The sequence below is a fragment of the Mastomys coucha genome, unplaced genomic scaffold (genome assembly GCF_008632895.1).
Source record: "Mastomys coucha isolate ucsf_1 unplaced genomic scaffold, UCSF_Mcou_1 pScaffold20, whole genome shotgun sequence".
Lineage (NCBI taxonomy): Eukaryota > Metazoa > Chordata > Mammalia > Rodentia > Muridae > Mastomys > Mastomys coucha.
The window spans coordinates 43,180,774-43,198,682 of NW_022196903.1; the positions used below are offsets into that span (position 1 = coordinate 43,180,774).

The 17,909-nt window shown below is 53.7% G+C and overlaps 1 protein-coding gene across 1 annotated transcript in view; it reads left to right on the plus strand.

Annotated features, from left to right (window-relative positions):
- LOC116098854 (SCO-spondin) overlaps positions 1–17,909 on the plus strand; it is a 55,991-nt gene that overhangs the window by 3,102 nt on the left and 34,980 nt on the right. Inside the window, exons 7-42 of the mRNA XM_031381778.1 lie at positions 91–190; positions 993–1,151; positions 1,355–1,434; positions 1,765–1,917; positions 2,204–2,375; positions 2,542–2,782; positions 3,014–3,158; positions 4,039–4,156; positions 4,671–4,846; positions 4,926–5,150; positions 5,296–5,461; positions 5,671–5,908; positions 7,157–7,346; positions 7,453–7,547; positions 7,765–8,021; positions 8,325–8,459; positions 9,185–9,381; positions 9,554–9,681; positions 9,772–9,881; positions 10,208–10,357; positions 10,452–10,545; positions 10,628–10,797; positions 11,021–11,254; positions 11,653–11,874; positions 12,275–12,511; positions 13,494–13,585; positions 13,662–13,893; positions 14,106–14,258; positions 14,540–14,680; positions 14,751–14,933; positions 15,020–15,170; positions 15,727–15,880; positions 16,033–16,087; positions 16,548–16,658; positions 16,928–17,110; positions 17,198–17,325. Coding sequence (XP_031237638.1) covers positions 91–190; positions 993–1,151; positions 1,355–1,434; positions 1,765–1,917; positions 2,204–2,375; positions 2,542–2,782; positions 3,014–3,158; positions 4,039–4,156; positions 4,671–4,846; positions 4,926–5,150; positions 5,296–5,461; positions 5,671–5,908; positions 7,157–7,346; positions 7,453–7,547; positions 7,765–8,021; positions 8,325–8,459; positions 9,185–9,381; positions 9,554–9,681; positions 9,772–9,881; positions 10,208–10,357; positions 10,452–10,545; positions 10,628–10,797; positions 11,021–11,254; positions 11,653–11,874; positions 12,275–12,511; positions 13,494–13,585; positions 13,662–13,893; positions 14,106–14,258; positions 14,540–14,680; positions 14,751–14,933; positions 15,020–15,170; positions 15,727–15,880; positions 16,033–16,087; positions 16,548–16,658; positions 16,928–17,110; positions 17,198–17,325 — 5,775 coding nt within the window. The remainder of the gene's footprint in view (positions 1–90; positions 191–992; positions 1,152–1,354; positions 1,435–1,764; positions 1,918–2,203; positions 2,376–2,541; positions 2,783–3,013; positions 3,159–4,038; positions 4,157–4,670; positions 4,847–4,925; positions 5,151–5,295; positions 5,462–5,670; positions 5,909–7,156; positions 7,347–7,452; positions 7,548–7,764; positions 8,022–8,324; positions 8,460–9,184; positions 9,382–9,553; positions 9,682–9,771; positions 9,882–10,207; positions 10,358–10,451; positions 10,546–10,627; positions 10,798–11,020; positions 11,255–11,652; positions 11,875–12,274; positions 12,512–13,493; positions 13,586–13,661; positions 13,894–14,105; positions 14,259–14,539; positions 14,681–14,750; positions 14,934–15,019; positions 15,171–15,726; positions 15,881–16,032; positions 16,088–16,547; positions 16,659–16,927; positions 17,111–17,197; positions 17,326–17,909) is intronic.

Consider the following 17,909-nt stretch of genomic DNA (forward strand, 5'->3'; position numbering starts at 1 on the left):
GAGAGAGAGAGAGAGAGAGAGAGAGAGAGAGAGAGAGAGATGAAGGGTAAGGGAGGAGAGTTACACATCTAGTCCACGGCTCTCTCTCAGGTTCAAGTGATGATGGGCCCCGAGGAGGTATTGATCCAAGATGGAGAGGTCTCTGTGAAGGGCCAGCCAGTGCCTGTTGGGGAGCCTCAGCTGCTCCATGGTGAGGCCTTCTTCACTTCTCTGGGTGGTTTGCCTACTCCTAAGGGCAGGGTGGCAGGCTAGGGCAGAGCTGCTGTACACCCCTGAGTGTTGTTGGGAAGCTTTTGAAAATTAGGGATCAGGAATACATAAGCCTGGCTTACCCACTCCCTACTGTCTTCAATTGTGACTTGGGCAGGCCACTCTGTTTACCTGCCATGAGCCTCATGAGAGTATCATCATGGCTGGGAGAGGAGGCTGGGGCTAAGCGTGTATGAGTCTATATTGTATGGGTGGGTAGATGGAGTGTATGTAGTGTGTATGTATTGCCTTTGTAGAAGTGTGATATGTATGTATGAATGCTGTGAGGTATGTAGTTTATGTTGTGTGTTGTGGTACATGGAATATATATATATATATATATATATATATATATATATATAGTATGTGTGTTATATGCATATATGTACTGTGAATGGAATGTGTATATAGTATATGTGTGGTGTGTATATAGTGTATGTGTGGTGTGTATATAGTGTATGTGTGGTGTGGATATAGTGTATTGTGGTGTGGATATAGTGTGTGGTGTGGGTATAGTGTATGTGTGGTATGTGTATAGTATATGTGTGGTGTGTGTATAGTGTATATATGGTGTGGGTATAGTGTATGTGTCATACTTTACTCTCTCAAGATAGCAGCCACAGCAGGAAGACCACAGTGCAGAGCTTGGAAATTTGAGTGAATTCTTTCCCTATGCAGTTTAGACCCTGCTGATGAAATGGGAATGTGGCCCTTGAGACTGAATGACCTTATCCTCTTTCCAGGGATGAGCCTGCAGTGGCAGGGAGATTGGCTGGTGCTCTCTGGGGGCCTGGGGATGGTTGTGAGACTGGACAGGTCCAGTTCCATCTCCATCTCCGTGGACCATGAGTTCTGGGGACAGACACAGGGCCTCTGTGGGCTTTACAATGGCAGACCAGAGGGTATGTGAGGTGTAGCTTGTGACTGGAAGAAGGAAGGAGTTGGGAGGGAAGGAGAGAGAAAGGGAAGAAGGGAGAGAGGGAGGAAGAGAGGGAGGGAAGGAGGGAGGGAGGGAGGGAGGGAGGGAGGGAGGGAGGGAAGGAGGGAGGAAGGAAAGGAAGAGACTTAGGACTCCAGATCTAGCATTGGCTTCAACTTTCCTCAGATGACTTTGTGGAGCCTGGAGGGGGATTGGCCATGCTAGCTTCTACCTTTGGGAATTCATGGAAGCTCCCTGGCTCTGAGGTGAGACAGTCTCCTGCCTGCCTACTATTTTCCCGGGGTCTTCATGGAGAACACACAGGTTCTGGGCCCCATAGGGAGTCTGGCAACTGCTATGGAATGACAATCCTGGGTCCTCCCTGTTGTAGCCACTGAAAAGCTCTGCATGGACTGACTGTCGCCCTGGCTCCTCTGAGCTCTCTGAGCTGGGCTTATTGCTTTGCTTTCATCTGCAGCCCTGGTCTAGTGGGCATGACAGTGGGGTCTGGAGACAACTATGAGGATGGTAATTACTTTCCTGTTTTCCTGGCTAATGTCCCTCATCACTTCTTCCTGGCCTGTCTCTGTCCTCAGCCTGGGTGTCTGGATGCAGTGGAAGTGGCCCGGGGCTGTGAGGACCTCCTAGAAGGTACATTAACTGGCTTGAAAGCTGGCAAGCTTCAAGCTCAAGCTCAGGACATGTGCCACCAACTGCTGGAAGATCCATTCTGGCCATGTCACGCGCAGGTATGGGTGGGGTAGAGGTGGTGACCAGCTCTAGGGGGGAGAGGTTTCGTAGAAGCTAGTGGATGCTTAAAAGATGCCAGCTGGGTGATCTGACCCTGTCATTGGGTGCCCTTTCCCTGTCTTTGGTTTTACCTCTGAGAACAAGATGGCTGTCTGTCCTTGTGACTCCTGGGGACCCTTCTAGCACTTACCGTGCTTGGTTTCAAGTTGAGATGTCAAGGGAGAGGAGGCAGGAGATCTTGGTGAGGAAAGGCATTTGCTGACTGAGGATTTCCCTTCCCTACAGGTTCCCCCAGATGAGTACCATGAGACCTGCCTCTTTGCCTACTGTGTTGGAGCCACAGCAGGCAGCGGCCCAGAGGGGCAACTGGAGGCTGTGTGTACCACCTTTGCCAACTATGCCCAGGCCTGTGCCAGGCAGCATATCTATGTGCACTGGAGGAAGCCTGGCTTCTGTGGTATGCTGGGTCTGCCTATTTCAAACGAACTAAGATCCTTGAGTGGCCCTAAGGCTTCCTGGCTGTCCCCCATGGCCTATTGGATTTGTAAGGCCAATGCCTCATGGGCCGATTTTTTTTTTTTTTTTTTTTTTTTTTTTTTTTTTTTTTTTTTTTGTTCCCACAGAACGCTTGTGTCCAGGAGGGCAGCTCTACTCTGATTGTGTCTCATCCTGTCCACCAAGCTGTTCAGCAGTAGCCCAGGGCGAGGAGGGGTCTTGTGGGAAAGAGTGTGTGAGTGGCTGTGAGTGCCCAGTCGGTCTCTTCTGGGATGGTGCCCTCTGTGTGCCTGCTGCCCATTGCCCCTGCTACCACCGGCGCCAGCGCTACGCCCCTGGTGACACTGTAAACCAGCAGTGCAACCCTTGGTGGGTCTTTGGGCCATGCTCTGATACTTGTCTTTGTGCTGTCTCTGAGATCTTCCCCTCCCAATAACCAGCCCATTGTGGGGTCTCCCACCCAGTGACCTGTGACGTTTTCTAGCATGGCTGATGACTGTCTGCTTCTCCTGGTGGTGGGTGTGCCAGGGGAGAGAAAGAATCAACAACCTAAGATGGAGCTGATGCAATACTGCACTGTCCTATCCCCTATGTCTTTAGTGTGTGCCAGGATGGCCGCTGGCACTGTGCCCAGGCCCTGTGCCCTGCTGAGTGTGCAGTGGGTGGTGACGGACATTACTTCACCTTTGATGGGCGGAGCTTCTCATTCAGGGGCAGTCCAGGCTGCCACTACAGCCTGGTGCAGGTGAGCAGATAACCTGTTTCAGGAGGGGGATTTGGTTAGAGTGGGGGCCTCACATGGGAGTCCTGAGGGGAGATGACTGTAAACAAGTCATTAAAGTAGACCCCCGCGCACTACCCATGCCATCCTTCCAATCCCCACCTCTCCTAACTGGCCATCCTAGTCTAGAGCCACAGAACTAAACCCATCTTCATAGACCTGTTTACAGATGTAACATACTGGACTCGTCACAGGAGAAAGAAGGGACCCTTCTCAATGGCCTTGAAGCTTCCCAATCCAGCACACATCATTTTTTTTTCCATCCTTCTGAGGACTGATCAGTGATTTCTCAATTTTAGTGTTGGACCACTGTAGTCTCTTTACTTGACCCTCCTTGCCTGGGTGACAATGGGGTGAGGAAATCAGGGAAGAGCAGGGTCAACAAGCTGGTGTGTTCTCCAGGGCAGCTGTCTCCCCATCACCTGGCCAAAGATGTATGAGGTACACACACATACACACACAGATGGAGGCTACATGCCAGCACATGCTCATGCATACTTGCATCCCCCTACTCCACATACAGTCATGTTGTATATGTAGATTCAATAAAACTGTACACATATATCGATATGTATACATAAAGGAACACTCATGGGGTGGAAGAGAAGTATGGGCATGTATGTGTGTATATACACACACATACACATCACACACACACACACACACATATCACACAAATCTCCTCACCATATACACTCACGTCCATTCATCTATGTCAGTTCCTGGTGAGGTAAGCCCATCTTGGCTCACAGAATCTGGCTAGCACCTGTGTAGGGTAGGAGCTAAAGTTACTGAGGCCTCCTCATGGATTCTCCACACACCCCTACCATCCTGTCTACCCCAGGACTCTGTGAAAGGCCAGTTGCTGGTTGTGTTGGAACATGGAGCCTGTGACACTGGGAGCTGCCTCCATGCCCTCTCTGTCTTCCTGGGGAACACCCACATTCAGCTCAGATACTCAGGTAGCTCCAGCTCTGCCTCCTTGTCTTTAGTCTCTGGAGAGTAGACAACTCTGCAGTCTACTTCTTTGGGCTACCAATGGGGCCTGCCGTCCATTGCCCTTCCTCTGCACACTCAGGCCTACCTGGTGCCTTCCCTCCACACTAGATTCCTTCTAGATTCCTGCACTTACTACCCAGATGGCCTTATGCCCCCATCTCAGAGGCAGACAGTTATAAGAGTTGGAAAGGCCTTGGGCATGAGCAGAAGCAACTCTGCCAAGCCCAGGCCTGCTGCTGGCTCCCTTTAGCCAACTCCTCTGGCCACAAAAACAAAGCGATATACAAAAGTGGATAATGATGTGGTTCTTGAGCTATGGAAGGGTGGTCACTGGTAGGACAGGTATCCTTGCAGGGATCACACTAGTTGCTCCCTCATCTCATACTGACACAAGCCCTCCCGCCATTTTTGCCAAGTTCCTCTGGCAGCCCCTTCCTTCCACAGACTTCCCATTACATGGTTAGGCCTCTCTTCCAGGAGCTGTGCTGGTAGACGGGGAGGATGTAGACCTGCCCTGGATTGGTGCTGAGGACTTCAATGTTTCCCGTGCCTCTTCTACGTTCTTGCTATTGCGCTGGCCTGGGGCCTGGGTTCTCTGGGGAGTGGCTGAGCCCGCAGCATACATCACCCTGGACCCCCATCATGCCTACCAGGTATGCTAGGAGGCCAGTGAATGTCTGGGCTAGGCTCGGTGAGATGGTATTTCACGTCTGTATGTCTTCCTTGGCTCAGGTGCAGGGTCTGTGTGGCACTTTTACCTGGAAGCAACAGGATGACTTTCTGACACCGGCTGGAGACATAGAGACTAGTGTCACTGCCTTTGCTAGCAAGTTCCAAGTGTCAGGTGATAGAAAGTGCCCCTTGGTGGACAACAGCCCACTGTCCTGCAGTGCTTACTCTCAGCGCCTCACTTTCGCAGAGGCAGCCTGTGCCATCCTGCATGGCCACACCTTTCAGGTACTGGGGTGTCCTCTCTGCCCATAAGATCAAGGATCCAAAATTCTAGAAAGAGTTCAAGGGCACAGGGAGGCAGCAGTGGGATCCCAAGGGAATGAGATCCATGAAGAAGGAACTAATACCTCCCTTTCTTTTTTGCCCCAAGGAGTGTCATGGGCTAGTAGACAGGGAACCATTTCGATTGCGATGCTTGGAGGCCGTGTGTGGCTGTGCCCCTGGCAGGGACTGCCTGTGCCCTGTGCTCTCTGCCTATGCACGCCACTGTGCCCGGGAGGGCATCCTGCTGCACTGGAGGAACGAGACCCTGTGCCGTGAGTTTCTCCCACCCAGTCAACCCTAACCTAGGCCCCTCACTTCCCCCTTCCCAGGGCCCCCGCTACCGTCATTAGGAGGAGCTGGAGGGGGCAGGAATTCTTTCCTTACCAGACTATTGCTAGGCTCTTTCTCCTGTAGAGGTACAGGGACTTGAGGTCCAGACAAGGTGGTTAGGCTTCTGACTTGCATGTATTCCTGTGTCCAGCTGTCCCATGTCCTGGTGGCCAGGTGTACCAGGAGTGTGCCCCAGTGTGTGGTCATCATTGTGGGGAGTCAGAGGATTGTAAAGAGCTTGGCAGCTGTGTGGCTGGTTGTAATTGTCCCCCAGGACTACTGTGGGACCTTGAGGGCCAGTGTGTGCCTCCTAGCATGTGCCACTGTCAACTCGGAGGCCGTCGTTACATCTTTAACACCACCACTATTGTGAAAGACTGCAGCCACTGGTAAGCCCTGCCACCCCTGGGCAAAGAGGAAGGGAGGGAAAGAGAGAGAGGGAGAGAGAAGGAGAGGGAGAGACGGCGGGGGGGGGATAGAGACAGAGAGAGACAGAGACAGAGAGAGACAGAGGGGGGAGAAGAGAGAGGGGGGGAGGAAGAGACAGAGAGAGAGACAGAGACAGAGATGGGGGAAGAGAGAGGGGGAGGGAGAGGGAGAAACAGAGAGACAGAGGGAGAGGGAGGAGGACAGGGTGGGGTGCTAGGTGTGCTGCTGCACGGTGGCCTTGGAGGGATGGCAGGGTGCTGCTACTGTCTTAGTGCTGCGGTATTGTCAGCTTCAGGAAGCTCTTTCATGCTCACTACACACTGTGTTGATTTTACTTCCTAACTATAGCCTAATAAAGTGTGGGAGGTGAAAAACCATTCCTACTTGGTAGATGAGGAAAGAGAGACTCAGCTGGGCCGACCATGTGTTCCTGAGAAGGCAAAATGAGGTCTATACCTCAGGAGGCAGGGTCAGGCTCCAGGGTGTGTCAGTGGGTCCCCTCTCCTGCTTTGAACAAGTGGTAAAAACATGTTAGTCACTTTTCTTGTCTCTGTGACCAAATACTTGATAAGAAGCAGCTCAAGAGAGGAAGTGATTATTTTAGCTTCCTGTGCCAGGAAATACAGCCCACCAGGGTGGGAAAGTCGTGGTGGCAGGAGGTAACTGGTCATACTGCATCCTTAGGAAGCAGGGAGAGAGGAATACTGGAATTTGGCTCACTTTCTTATTACCCCAGGACCTCAGCCCATGGAATGGTGCTGCCCACAGTCAGGGTGGGTCTTCACACCTTAACTAACTCAATTATGGAAATCCTTCATGGACAGGCCCAGAGATTAGTCTCCCGGGTGACTCTAGATCTCATCAAATTGACAGTCAAGATTAGTCATGACATTAGGGGAGTTGGTATCTCCACCCCACTATAGAGTTCCAAGAGTAGCCCCACTGGGGCCAGACAGAAGAGGGACTGTGGATCCCGGGCCTGTGGGCTTCCTGGACAGCTTGCCCTCCTGTGCTGGGGGCTGGGGTGTTGGAAGTAGAACTGTTTTGGTCTCTAGCATCAGGACCAGGTTCCTGGGATTAGTGGATCCGGATGCCTGCAGAGGTCCTCAGGATCTTGGTTCCTGAGATTCACTGAGGCAGACTAGGGGAGAGGATAGCCAGATGAGCCCATGCTGGGCCTGGCTCTTCCACCTTCCCTTCCTCCACAGCACCTGCCAGGAGAGAGGCCTCTGGAACTGCACAGCCCACCACTGTTCCCGACAGTGGGCACTCTGCCCCCAGGAGCTCATCTATGTCCCTGGGGCCTGCCTTCTCACCTGTGACAGCCTCAGTGCCAACCATTCCTGTCTGGCTGGAAGCACTGATGGCTGTGTCTGTCCTCCTGGCACTGTATTGCTGGTGAGGCTGGAAAAGAGACCCCTGGGGCAACAAAGTCCCTCTCCCTGCACAAGGATCCTGCCCTGCTCCCCTCGCTGTCCAAAACAGTGTTTTCACCCTTCACCAGGACAAGCACTGTGTGTCTCCTGATCTTTGTCCCTGTCGTCACAACGGGCAGTGGTACCCACCCAATGCCACCATCCAGGAAGACTGCAACATTTGGTATGCTCAGTCCCCATCACCTGTTACCATATGACCTTGTGACCCCTGACTCCCAGGCATCATGCCTCTTTTCACTAAGAGGGGTTAAAATGGTAAATGGAGCAGCACATTCAGAGTGGTCGGGATCCTGGGAACCCTCCAGAATTCTTCACACTCAGGCAGAGTGTGTCCGGACTATCCCTATTGTTGATGGCTCTGTCCTGTCTCTTGCCCACAGTGTGTGCCAGGGCCAGCGCTGGCACTGCACAGGTCAGCGGTGCAGCGGATGGTGCCAGGCATCTGGTGCCCCCCACTATGTGACGTTCGATGGGCTGGTCTTTACTTTTCCTGGGGCCTGCGAGTACCTGCTGGTGAGAGAGGCTGGTGGCCGCTTCAGTGTCTCCATCCAGAACTTGCCTTGTGGGGCCAGTGGCCTCACGTGTACCAAGGCCGTGTCCGTGCGTCTGGACAACACCGTTGTGCACATGCTTCGAGGTGGCTGTGACCTATCAAGAATGGCTGCATACTGCCAGAGGGTGTGGGGCCAAGCAGTGTAGTATCATAGCTCCTCAGCATGGCCAGAGCCCAGGTTCCCTCTCAGCTTTTTTTCTGGGTTTGGTTGTCCTATGGTGGGGTTGGTTGGAGCCAGAACTCTGGAAGACTGTGAAGTCAAGACCCAGAGAAGACAAATGACCCACCCAAGGTCACCTAGGAAATAAGCAAAAGAAAGTTTGGAAGAATGACTGGGAGGATCTCTCGGGAACCAAACTAAGTTTAACACCCTCCCTTCTTCTTCAGGCCAGGCAGTAACAGTGAATGGAGTGAGCATAAAGCTCCCCAAGGTCTATACAGGCCCTGGCCTGAGCCTGCATCATGCTGGCCTCTTCCTGCTGTTGACAACACGCCTGGGTCTCACTCTGCTCTGGGATGGAGGTCAGGGTCTGTCCTTCTGCCCTTAGCCTACGCCAGGCCTTCACACTGGCAGCCGCATCCCCCCCCCCCAAACCCTTCCTCCCAGTGCCTACCAAGCTCTGAGGTAGAGGCAGACTCCTGACAGCCCACGCAGGACTGATTTCCAGGATGACAGCTAGGCCAAGATATCTGCTGTCTCCCCCCCCCCTTCCCTCCCTCTACCCAGTGCCCCTCACACAGTGGCCACCCATGTCTTTCAGCCCTTGAAAATGGTTGGAGCTTCCATATTATGTTTTCATAACTGTGTTTTTCTTCCTTTTATAAGCATGACTGCCCCACCAAAGAAACGTTTAGAAAATACCAAGTTTTAGGAAGAAATGAAAATAGACCAGCTGATACTGTGCTACCCCAACATAAGCTTAGTTGGCGTTTTAGAAATATAACTGCTAGTGAGGAACGGAGGGGAACCCAAATAACCCTGTGTGGATTTGGTCCTCTCAGCTGGGCTAGCCTAGGGTCTCTCAGCTCATTCAGAAGCCAGTTCCCACCTGCATCTGCCCTGGTGGAGAGATTTTGCTTTCAACCTAGAGTTAGTTAGGAAACTAGCCTCCTAGTTGGCTGCTAGATGTTGCTCTTCAGTTATCCCCTGTTGAGTAGGAGCAACTGTACAGGAGGCTACTGTACCCATGTGTCTTTCTGCCTCAGCCTGCTGAGGGCCCTGGAAGTCACTTGTTTAATGCCACCAGGCACCCGGGTCCTGGTACAGCTGTCCCCCCACTTCCATGGTCGTGTGGCTGGGCTGTGTGGAGACTTTGATGATGACGCCAGTAATGACCTACGGAGCCGCCAAGGAGTCCTGGAGCCCATGGCAGAGCTGACTGCTCACTCTTGGCGCCTTAATCCCCTGTGCCCTGAGCCTGGAGACCTGCCACATCCTTGTACAGTGAGCAGAGCAGGGTAGCCAGAAGGGAGGAGGGTGGGTATTCTAGCTAAGAAAGAGTGTGTGTGTGTGAGAGAGAGAGATAGACAGAGACACAGAGAGACAGAGACAGGCAGAGAGAGAGAGACAGAGACAGAGAGAGACAGAGAGTCCACAAAAATATCCTGTGTTGCAGGTGAATGCCCATCGGGCAAACTGGGCCCGGGCACGCTGTGAGGTGATATTGCAGCCACTCTTTGCCCCGTGCCACACAGAGGTGCCCCCGCAGCAGTACTATGAGTGGTGTGTGTACGATGCTTGTGGGTAAGAAGGCTGTGCGCCGGGTACCATGGGCATGCAGAGGTGTGGGGGTGGGGTGGGGGTGTATGATAGTCTGACGGCTCCACCCCACAGCTGTGACACCGGGGGTGACTGTGAGTGCCTCTGCTCAGCCATTGCCACCTATGCTGATGAGTGTGCCCGACACAGACACCATGTGCGTTGGCGCAGCCAGGAACTCTGCCGTGAGTGTGTCCTACTCAATCCTGCCTACGTTCAGCCCCTTGATAGGTGCTTCTTCTGGCCCATCAGCTAGCCATTTAGTTACTCAAGTTCAGTGTGACCTGGGTGCTCACTCTGTTGCTGGACACTTTTTCTTAATGGACCGAACGTGAGACTGGCTAGTGCACAGGGCTGGCATCGTTCTTCTTCCTTTGGGAGCATATTGATAGAGGCCTCTAGCATGCATCCTGTGCATCCCTTGGGTGTCAACTGAAGCTGTGTTACCTGTGACATTGCTTCCTGGTGCTCCTGGGCTTCAGTGAGCAGAGCCTCTCTTTTACCTATTCAGCCCTACAGTGTGAAGGAGGTCAGGTGTATGAACCCTGTGGCTCTACGTGTCCACCCACTTGCCATGACCATCATCCTGAGCTCAGATGGCAATGCCAGGCCATCACTTGTGTGGAGGGCTGCTTCTGTCCTAAGGGGACACTGCTGCATGGTACGTCGTTGGGGAGAGAACACTGAAACTGGGTAAAGGCCACAAGTCTTAGCTGGGTCTCCTTTGTTCTGAATCCTGTGCTCTGTGCTCTCAGGAGGAGCCTGTGTGGAGCTGGCTGCCTGTCCCTGTGAGTGGCAGGGCAGTTTCTTCCCACCAGGAACTGTGCTGCAAAAGGACTGTGGAAACTGGTGAGTGGGAGACCCAGGAGACGCCTGTGCTCTTGGGCTGAACAGGCTGACCTGTGGCTAAGCCAGACCTCCATGTGCCCAGCACGTGCCAGGGAAGCCAGTGGCATTGTGACCGTGGTGGTGCCCCATGTGAGGAGGTGGCACCTGGCTGTGCAGAAGGAGAGTCTCTGTGCAGAGAGAATGGGCACTGCGTGCCACTTGAATGGCTTTGTGACAACCAGGATGACTGTGGTGATGGCTCAGATGAGGAGGGTGAGTGTAACCCATGTCTGGCAGTTACAGGGACAGATAACTGAGTCTACTGACGCTGCAGCATCTGCCCCCAGGTGGCATCTTAAATCACTGCTTCCCCCACCAGGAGCTATGACTTGGGTGATGGGCGGGAGGTAAGGGACAGGGAGGGTACTCTGGTTCTTCTTGGGCCAGGATCTTTAACAGCGGAATATCCTGAACCCGCTTTCTTGTCTCATGCCAGGGTGTGCCACCTCAGTCTGTGGGGAGGGACAGATGCCTTGCCAGTCTGGCCACTGCCTGCCCCTGTCCCTGATCTGTGATGGGCAGGATGACTGTGGAGATGGCACAGATGAGCAAGGGTGCCTGTGTCCCCATGGCTCTTTGGCCTGTGCTGATGGTCGCTGCCTGCCACCCGCCCTGCTGTGTGATGGTCATCCTGACTGTCTGGATGCTGCAGATGAAGAGTCCTGTCTGAGTAAGGAGTCTTTGCTCTGCCTCCAGCCTCCTAGGAAGCCCCTCTCAAGGTCCAGCTCCTAAAGTCCCCTGACTATCCGCCCCGTTCTATGTTACAGGGTCTCCACTTGTGAAGGTGGTACCTGTGAATGATTTAAGTAGACATCCTCAAAAGTGATAGAATAAGGGGCAATCCCAGGGGCTCAGTTGCTCAATGGTTAGGAATGCATGTTGCTCTTCAAGAAAACCTGAAATTAGCTCCTAGCACCCACATTGAAGCTCACAACCACCTATAACTCCAGATCGAGGGGTTCTGACATGCTCTTCAGGCCTCCACAGCCCCCTGCACACATGGAGCATACATGCACAGACATGTACACTTTTTATGTCTCAGGGTCACCTCCTCCCCTCTGACTGCAGGGCCGGTGAGCTGCACCTCTGGAGAGATATCTTGTGTTGATGGCACTTGCGTTAGGACCATCCAGCTGTGCGATGGAGTTTGGGACTGCCCAGATGGAGCAGATGAAGGGCCTAGCCACTGCTCTCTGCCTTCTCAGCCTACTCCTCCTGTGGGCACGAGTCAGAATCCTTCCACCAGCTCCCTGGAGACAGCACAGAGTCCTACGGGTACTACCAGCTCTGGTGAGTCTCTGGGAATGAACAGGGCGAGAAAGTTGGAAGCCAGATGAGCTGCCCAGGAAGGGGATGAGTGAGTATCTCAGAAGGAAGCATTTGGGCCAAATTCTGGGGCTAGGAGCTCTGGAATGAAGTGGTCAATGTTTGAAAAAAGATATAAGGTCCAGAATTATTTCCTGGTGTTCAGGACCACCCTCTGAACAAGTGAAGGAAAGCCTAATGGACGTTCAGGGACCAGGGAAAGTTTGTGGAGAGCAAAGGTGGGACGAGGTTAGGACGGGGCATGCTCAGGTGAGAGTCGGGGGTGCTGAACCTAGAGAGCAGCCCCAGAGGCGACGTGAGGGTGAGCTGGGCCCGCAGAGTCAAGAGTCCACTCTCGCTGGTCTAAGCGACCCATCCTCTGCAGTGTCCCCCTGCAGCCTCTTTGAGTTCCAGTGCAGCAGTGGGGAGTGCACCCCTCGGGGCTGGCGCTGTGACCAAGAGGAGGACTGCACAGATGGCAGCGATGAGCTTGATTGTGGTGGACCCTGCATGCTGTCCCAGGTGCCCTGTGCCCACAGCCCACACTGTGTGTCCCCAGGACAGCTCTGTGATGGAGTGACACAGTGCCCCGATGGTTCAGATGAGGACCCCAATGTTTGTGGTAAGAGTCACATACTCTGACCCTTCTGCTGGTGGCCTAGCAGGCTGGGGCCTGGCTCTCCCCAAGCACTTGCCACCATGGACCCGTGCTGTGGTAGTTTGATGCACAGCTAGACTGTGGCTGGGGATATCAGAGGCTGAGTGATTGGTTTTGTTTTGTTTCTTGGATCTTTACCATGAAATCTGCCCTGGATTTTTTTTTTTTCTATAGGCCCATGGGAGAGTAGAAAGGAATCTCTTGTATGTTCACATTTGGGCAAAAAGAAACAAGAGAGTGGGTGGTGGCAGAGGCCATGAGGGTGGGTCTGTTGGGAGACTCCCCCGTCTATAGCTTCTCCCTACCTCACCTGAGTGGGATTCTTTGTGCCCTTACAAATCAGTACTTCATGGCCTGGCTGCCTCACCAGAGGGTCTATTAAGCTGTCCACAGACCCTTACTTTTCTCCAGGGCCATTCTTCAACCCCTCATTCTAAAGGTCCCTTTGATCCAGGACAGGACAATGCCTCCCACCCATGTCCTCCTCTAATGCTGGCTTTCTCTGTTTGTCCTTCTGTGAGGATACGATGGGAGTGGGGGTAGGAACATGCTAGGATACTTCTTTTTGTTTGTTTTGTTTTGTTTTTTGAGACAGGGTTTCTCTGTGTAGTCTTGGCTGTTCTGGAACTCACTCTGTAGACCAGGCTGGCCTCAAACTTAGATATCTGCCTGCCTCTGCCTCCCAAGTGCTGGGATTAAAGGCACATCCCACCACCGCTCATCTGATAAGGCACTTCTTATCCATAGGTTCTACCCATTTGCCCTCATGCCAAGGTCTCTTCTTCTGTGGTTTGTCTCCCTGGCTGTGCCTGAGTCCCAAGCAGCTCTGTGATGGGATCCTCAACTGTCCCCAGGGCGAGGATAAGCTGGACTGTAGTATGGATCCTGATCTCTTGCTTTCTCGGAAATGGCTTTCATTCCTAGCTAACTGTTCTTTCTTCCCCAGAGGAACAATCAGCCTCAGGAGGCCCCAGCAGGACAGGAATTCCCTGTCCAGAATTCTCCTGCCCCAATGGCACTTGCATTGATTTCCTGATGGTAAGAGTCTCAAGCAGGGGTGGATAGGCTCAGATGTTTTTACACAACCAGAAGCCTGAGTCTGTTGCTTTCCCAGGTTTGTGATGGGAGCCCCGATTGTGAATTGACAGATGAAACAAAGCCCTCCTTGGATGAGCAGGGTTGTGGGGTCTGGGGCTCCTGGGGTCCATGGGAGCCATGCAGTCAGACCTGTGGGCCCGGCATACAGAGTCGGAACCGAAACTGCTCCACATCCAGTCTCCAGGTGCTACAGAACTGCCCAGGTCTGCAGCACCAGTCACAGGCCTGCTTCATGGAAGCCTGCCCAGGTGAGGGAAGGGACATCTGACAGGGGGAGTGGGGCAGTAGGTCCTAGAGACAGAGGTGACAATAGAGGTTCTTAAGCCTAGGCCTGCCTCAGAGCCCGCCCGTGCGCGCCTGTGCGTGCGCGCACACACACACATACACACACACACACACACACACACACACACACACACACACACACACCACCCCTCACTGTCCTGGCCCTCCCTTGTAGTGGATGGTGAATGGAGCTCCTGGTCTCCCTGGTCTCCGTGTTCTGAACCCTGTGGGGGTACCATGACCCGGCATCGGCAGTGCCGGCCACCCCAGAATGGGGGCCAGGACTGTGCCCTTTTGCCTGGAAGCACTCGTAGCACCCACCAGACCAGTGAGTAAAGGGGGAGAGGGCACAGTAAGGGCACGAGGCAGCTGATGATAGGATGCTGAGTGGGTAGGTAGACAGTGGGGGAGGGGATCTCAGGAATGGATACTGGGGGACTGGGAAGAGACAGCAGGAACAGAGGGTTGCTGGAGGGTACCGTGGGCATGGGAGTTACCACGTGAGATACCGAAGACATGGGGGCTTGTAGATGCAGAATGTGATGGGCACCGGGTCTTTGCTGCGGATGCCTCTCTCTAAGCTCAGACTTTGTCCTTGCCCACTTTCAGACCCCTGCCCTCAGGAGGGCTGCCTCAATGCCACTTGCTTTGGAGAGTTGGTATTCCAGCCTTGTGCCCCCTGCCCTCTGACTTGTGATGACATTTCTGGTCAGGCCATGTGCTCTCCTGACAGGCCCTGCAGCAGCCCAGGTGAGGGAGTACTGGACTGGGTCTATTGAGGCCTTGCTTTGCATGACACCTAATGCTGGGCTCTACCTAGGTTGCTGGTGCCCGGAAGGGAAGGTGCTGGGCACTGAGGGCCGGTGTTTGAGGCCCCGGCAGTGTCCCTGCTTGGTGGATGGTGCCCGCTACTGGCCTGGACAACGCATCAAGATGGACTGCCAGCTCTGTTTCTGCAAGGATGGGCAGCCACATCGCTGCCGGCCCAATCCGGAGTGTGCTGGTAAGCCTCTGTTCAGGCCCTCCCGGGGATGGGGGAGGGGTGCTACCTCTCCAGACCACCAAGTCCTGACTTCTGCTGTCTCTCAGTGGATTGTGGCTGGTCTTCCTGGTCCCCTTGGGCAGAGTGCCTGGGCCCTTGCAGCAGCCAGAGCCTCCAGTGGTCTTTCCGGAGCCCTAACAACCCACGTCTCTCTGGGCATGGTCGCCAGTGCCGCGGCATCCACCGCAAAGCCCGCAGGTACAGGATAGGGACATGATCTATCCTCTACCCCTGTTTAGGAGGTAGACTCTGATTCCCACTTTGAAAGGAGAATTTCACATCTGCCAGAGACCCCAGACTAGCAACCTGTTCTCTGACTCCCTATTGACACCTCAGCTGCCTATTCCTACTTCACTTTTGTACCTGATAGATCCAGGAGCCAGCAGACAGAACCTACAAATAGAGCTTGAGCAATCCAGTGGCAAGAATGGGTTTGTGTCTCTAATGGGTGGAGAGTGCATCTGGTGAGGCTTGTAGAGGCATAGCTATTTCAGCTCTTCTGGGACAGGCTGTGTTTACCTGCACTGTTGGCCCAAAGTGCTTCCTCCCCTATTCTCTTGGGTCTGTTCTGGTTGGTCCTTTAGGAACAGGGATAGAGTGGGATTATAGCGTGACCAAACATTTACCCAGGACTTTCTTAGTTTTATTACTGACAGCCAGAAGCCTAGGAATGCCCTTTGTCCACCAAGTAGGGCGGAGGTAGCTTTGCGTGAGCTCCCTTCTCCAGGAGCTGTAACCATGTCTCCCTTCCCAGGTGCCAGACAGAGCCTTGTGAGGGCTGTGAACAGTGGGGCCTCATGTACCATGTCGGGGAACTCTGGCGTGGGGGCCCCTGCATGGTGTGTGAGTGTCTGCACAAGGGTATCACGCGCTGCTCCCCCTATTGCCCAATAGGCAGCTGTCCCCAGGTAAAGGGCGGGGCCTGGGAACGTGGAGAGGGCGGGGCCTGGGAATGTGGAGAGGGCGGAGTCTGGAGAGGTGATATGAACCAGCAAGGCTTGGGGAAACTGATTGTGTGGATCGGTGATGGACAAGTGGTTTGACTTGTATGTTCCCACAGGGCTGGGTCCTGGTAGAGGGAATGGGAGAATTGTGTTGCCGCTGTGTGCTGCCTGGTGAGTGGGACTGAAGGGCAGCAGAGCTTCGAGAAGAATCCACTGAAGGCTATGACGGGGGATGGGGGGTAGCGGGGGGGGGGAGCCCTGGTGGGGTTTCCTTATCCTAAAGGGGTATTTACAAATTGAGGAAGCTAGCGCCCACCTGGCATGTACAGTTACATAGGTTGTTCACTGCGCAGTGAGTCTCTCCCTAACGCCTACGTAGATTAAAAGCGGCACCTGTTCCACACTCGTCATCCAAAAGTTGTTTTGGCCTGGGGGGTTTATTCTGTCCTCTAAATAGTGAGTGGAGGCGGAAAGCCCCAGTTTACACCCAGGGAAGGAGGGACCCTTCCCAGCTGGCGTTTGTCCCTGAGAACCAGAGAGGAAATGTGTTCCAGGGGCCTGAGTGCTGGGTTGGTGGCTGGTGGCAGCCTCTCCCACTCTTTCTCCTGACCACTGGGTCTCTCTCGCACAGGAAAGAACCAGACAGTGATCCCCATGACCACTCCCGCCCCTGCCCCTACCCCTGCTCCCAGCCCTCAGATTGGAGCCCCTCTGGTCACCTACGTTCTGCCTCCTATGGCTGGTAAGTCATGTGCTGTTTTGCAAGTTGAGAGGGACTGCCCTCGTGATTGCCAGACCTTTAGAGAAACAGGATCTCTGTGTAAGGCCCAGTCCCCTGCCTTACACAGACTGCGGGTGGTGAAGTCACCCTTCCCGAGTGGCGTTCCCCAGCTCTGCCCGATCCTTGTGCCACTTTTTCTGTCCTCTGTACTGTAGCTCCCGTGTGGCTCCCTGATTGCCCGCCTCTGTTTTGCCTTACTCAAGCCTACCTCTCTCCTCTCTTGTACCCAGATGCCTGCTATTCTCCCCTGGGCCTGGCCAGACTGCCCATGTGGGCGACATCCCAGCTCCTGGAACATACCACCAGGGCTGCCCCCACGGCAGGGCCTGGCCCCAGAGAGGATGCTTATGCTAAGTGGCACACCCAGCCACTCTATCTGCAGCTGGACCTGCTTCGGCCTCGGAACCTGACTGGTCAGTGAGGATCCAGGATAAGATAGGGGATGGGGGAGGGGTGGCTGTCTCCGTGCTGACCTTCGCTTTTACCTGTTCACCCCTCAGGCATTATTGTGCAGAGGACTGGCTCCTCTGCTGCTTATGGCTCCAGCTTGTCGCTCCAGTTCAGCAGCGACGGTCTACAGTGGCACAACTATGTCACCTCTCTGTCCAGTACCCTGCCTCCACCCAAGGTACTGAGCCCTCCAGTGCCCTGGGGCAGGTGGTAGAGCAAAGCCCTTTGTGGATACCACAGCTATTCCTCTGGGGAACAATCTTTCCTTTAGACATCTGTGGGAGCAGAGACTATGCTCTGTAGAGTTGAGAATCCAGGGCTGCCCAGAGGTGGGCACTGTTGCTGCTGCTACCTCTTAGACAAGAAAAAAAGAGTCAAAAGCCAAATAACTCCTCGTGGCATCCAGCTAAGGTCTGAAGACGTCCTAGTTTGTCTGTGGACTGCCACACCAAGAACCAAGTTGCAAATTCAATAGCTTATCTTGTATCAGAAGGTCAATTATGAAGCACCTAGAATTTCTCTTTTTTTTTTTTTTTCTTTTTTTTCGAGACAGGGTTTCTCTGCTCGTAGCCTTGGCTGTCCTGGAACTCACTCTGTAGACCAGGCTGGCCTCAAACTCAGAAATCCGCCTGCCTCTGCCTCCCAAGTGCTGGGATTAAAGGCGTGCGCCACCACTGCCCGGCAGCACCTAGAATTTTTCAACTGTAAGAATATATTCTCTGGGTTCTGTTGTGGCCCAGATGATAACTTTTTTTTTCCATG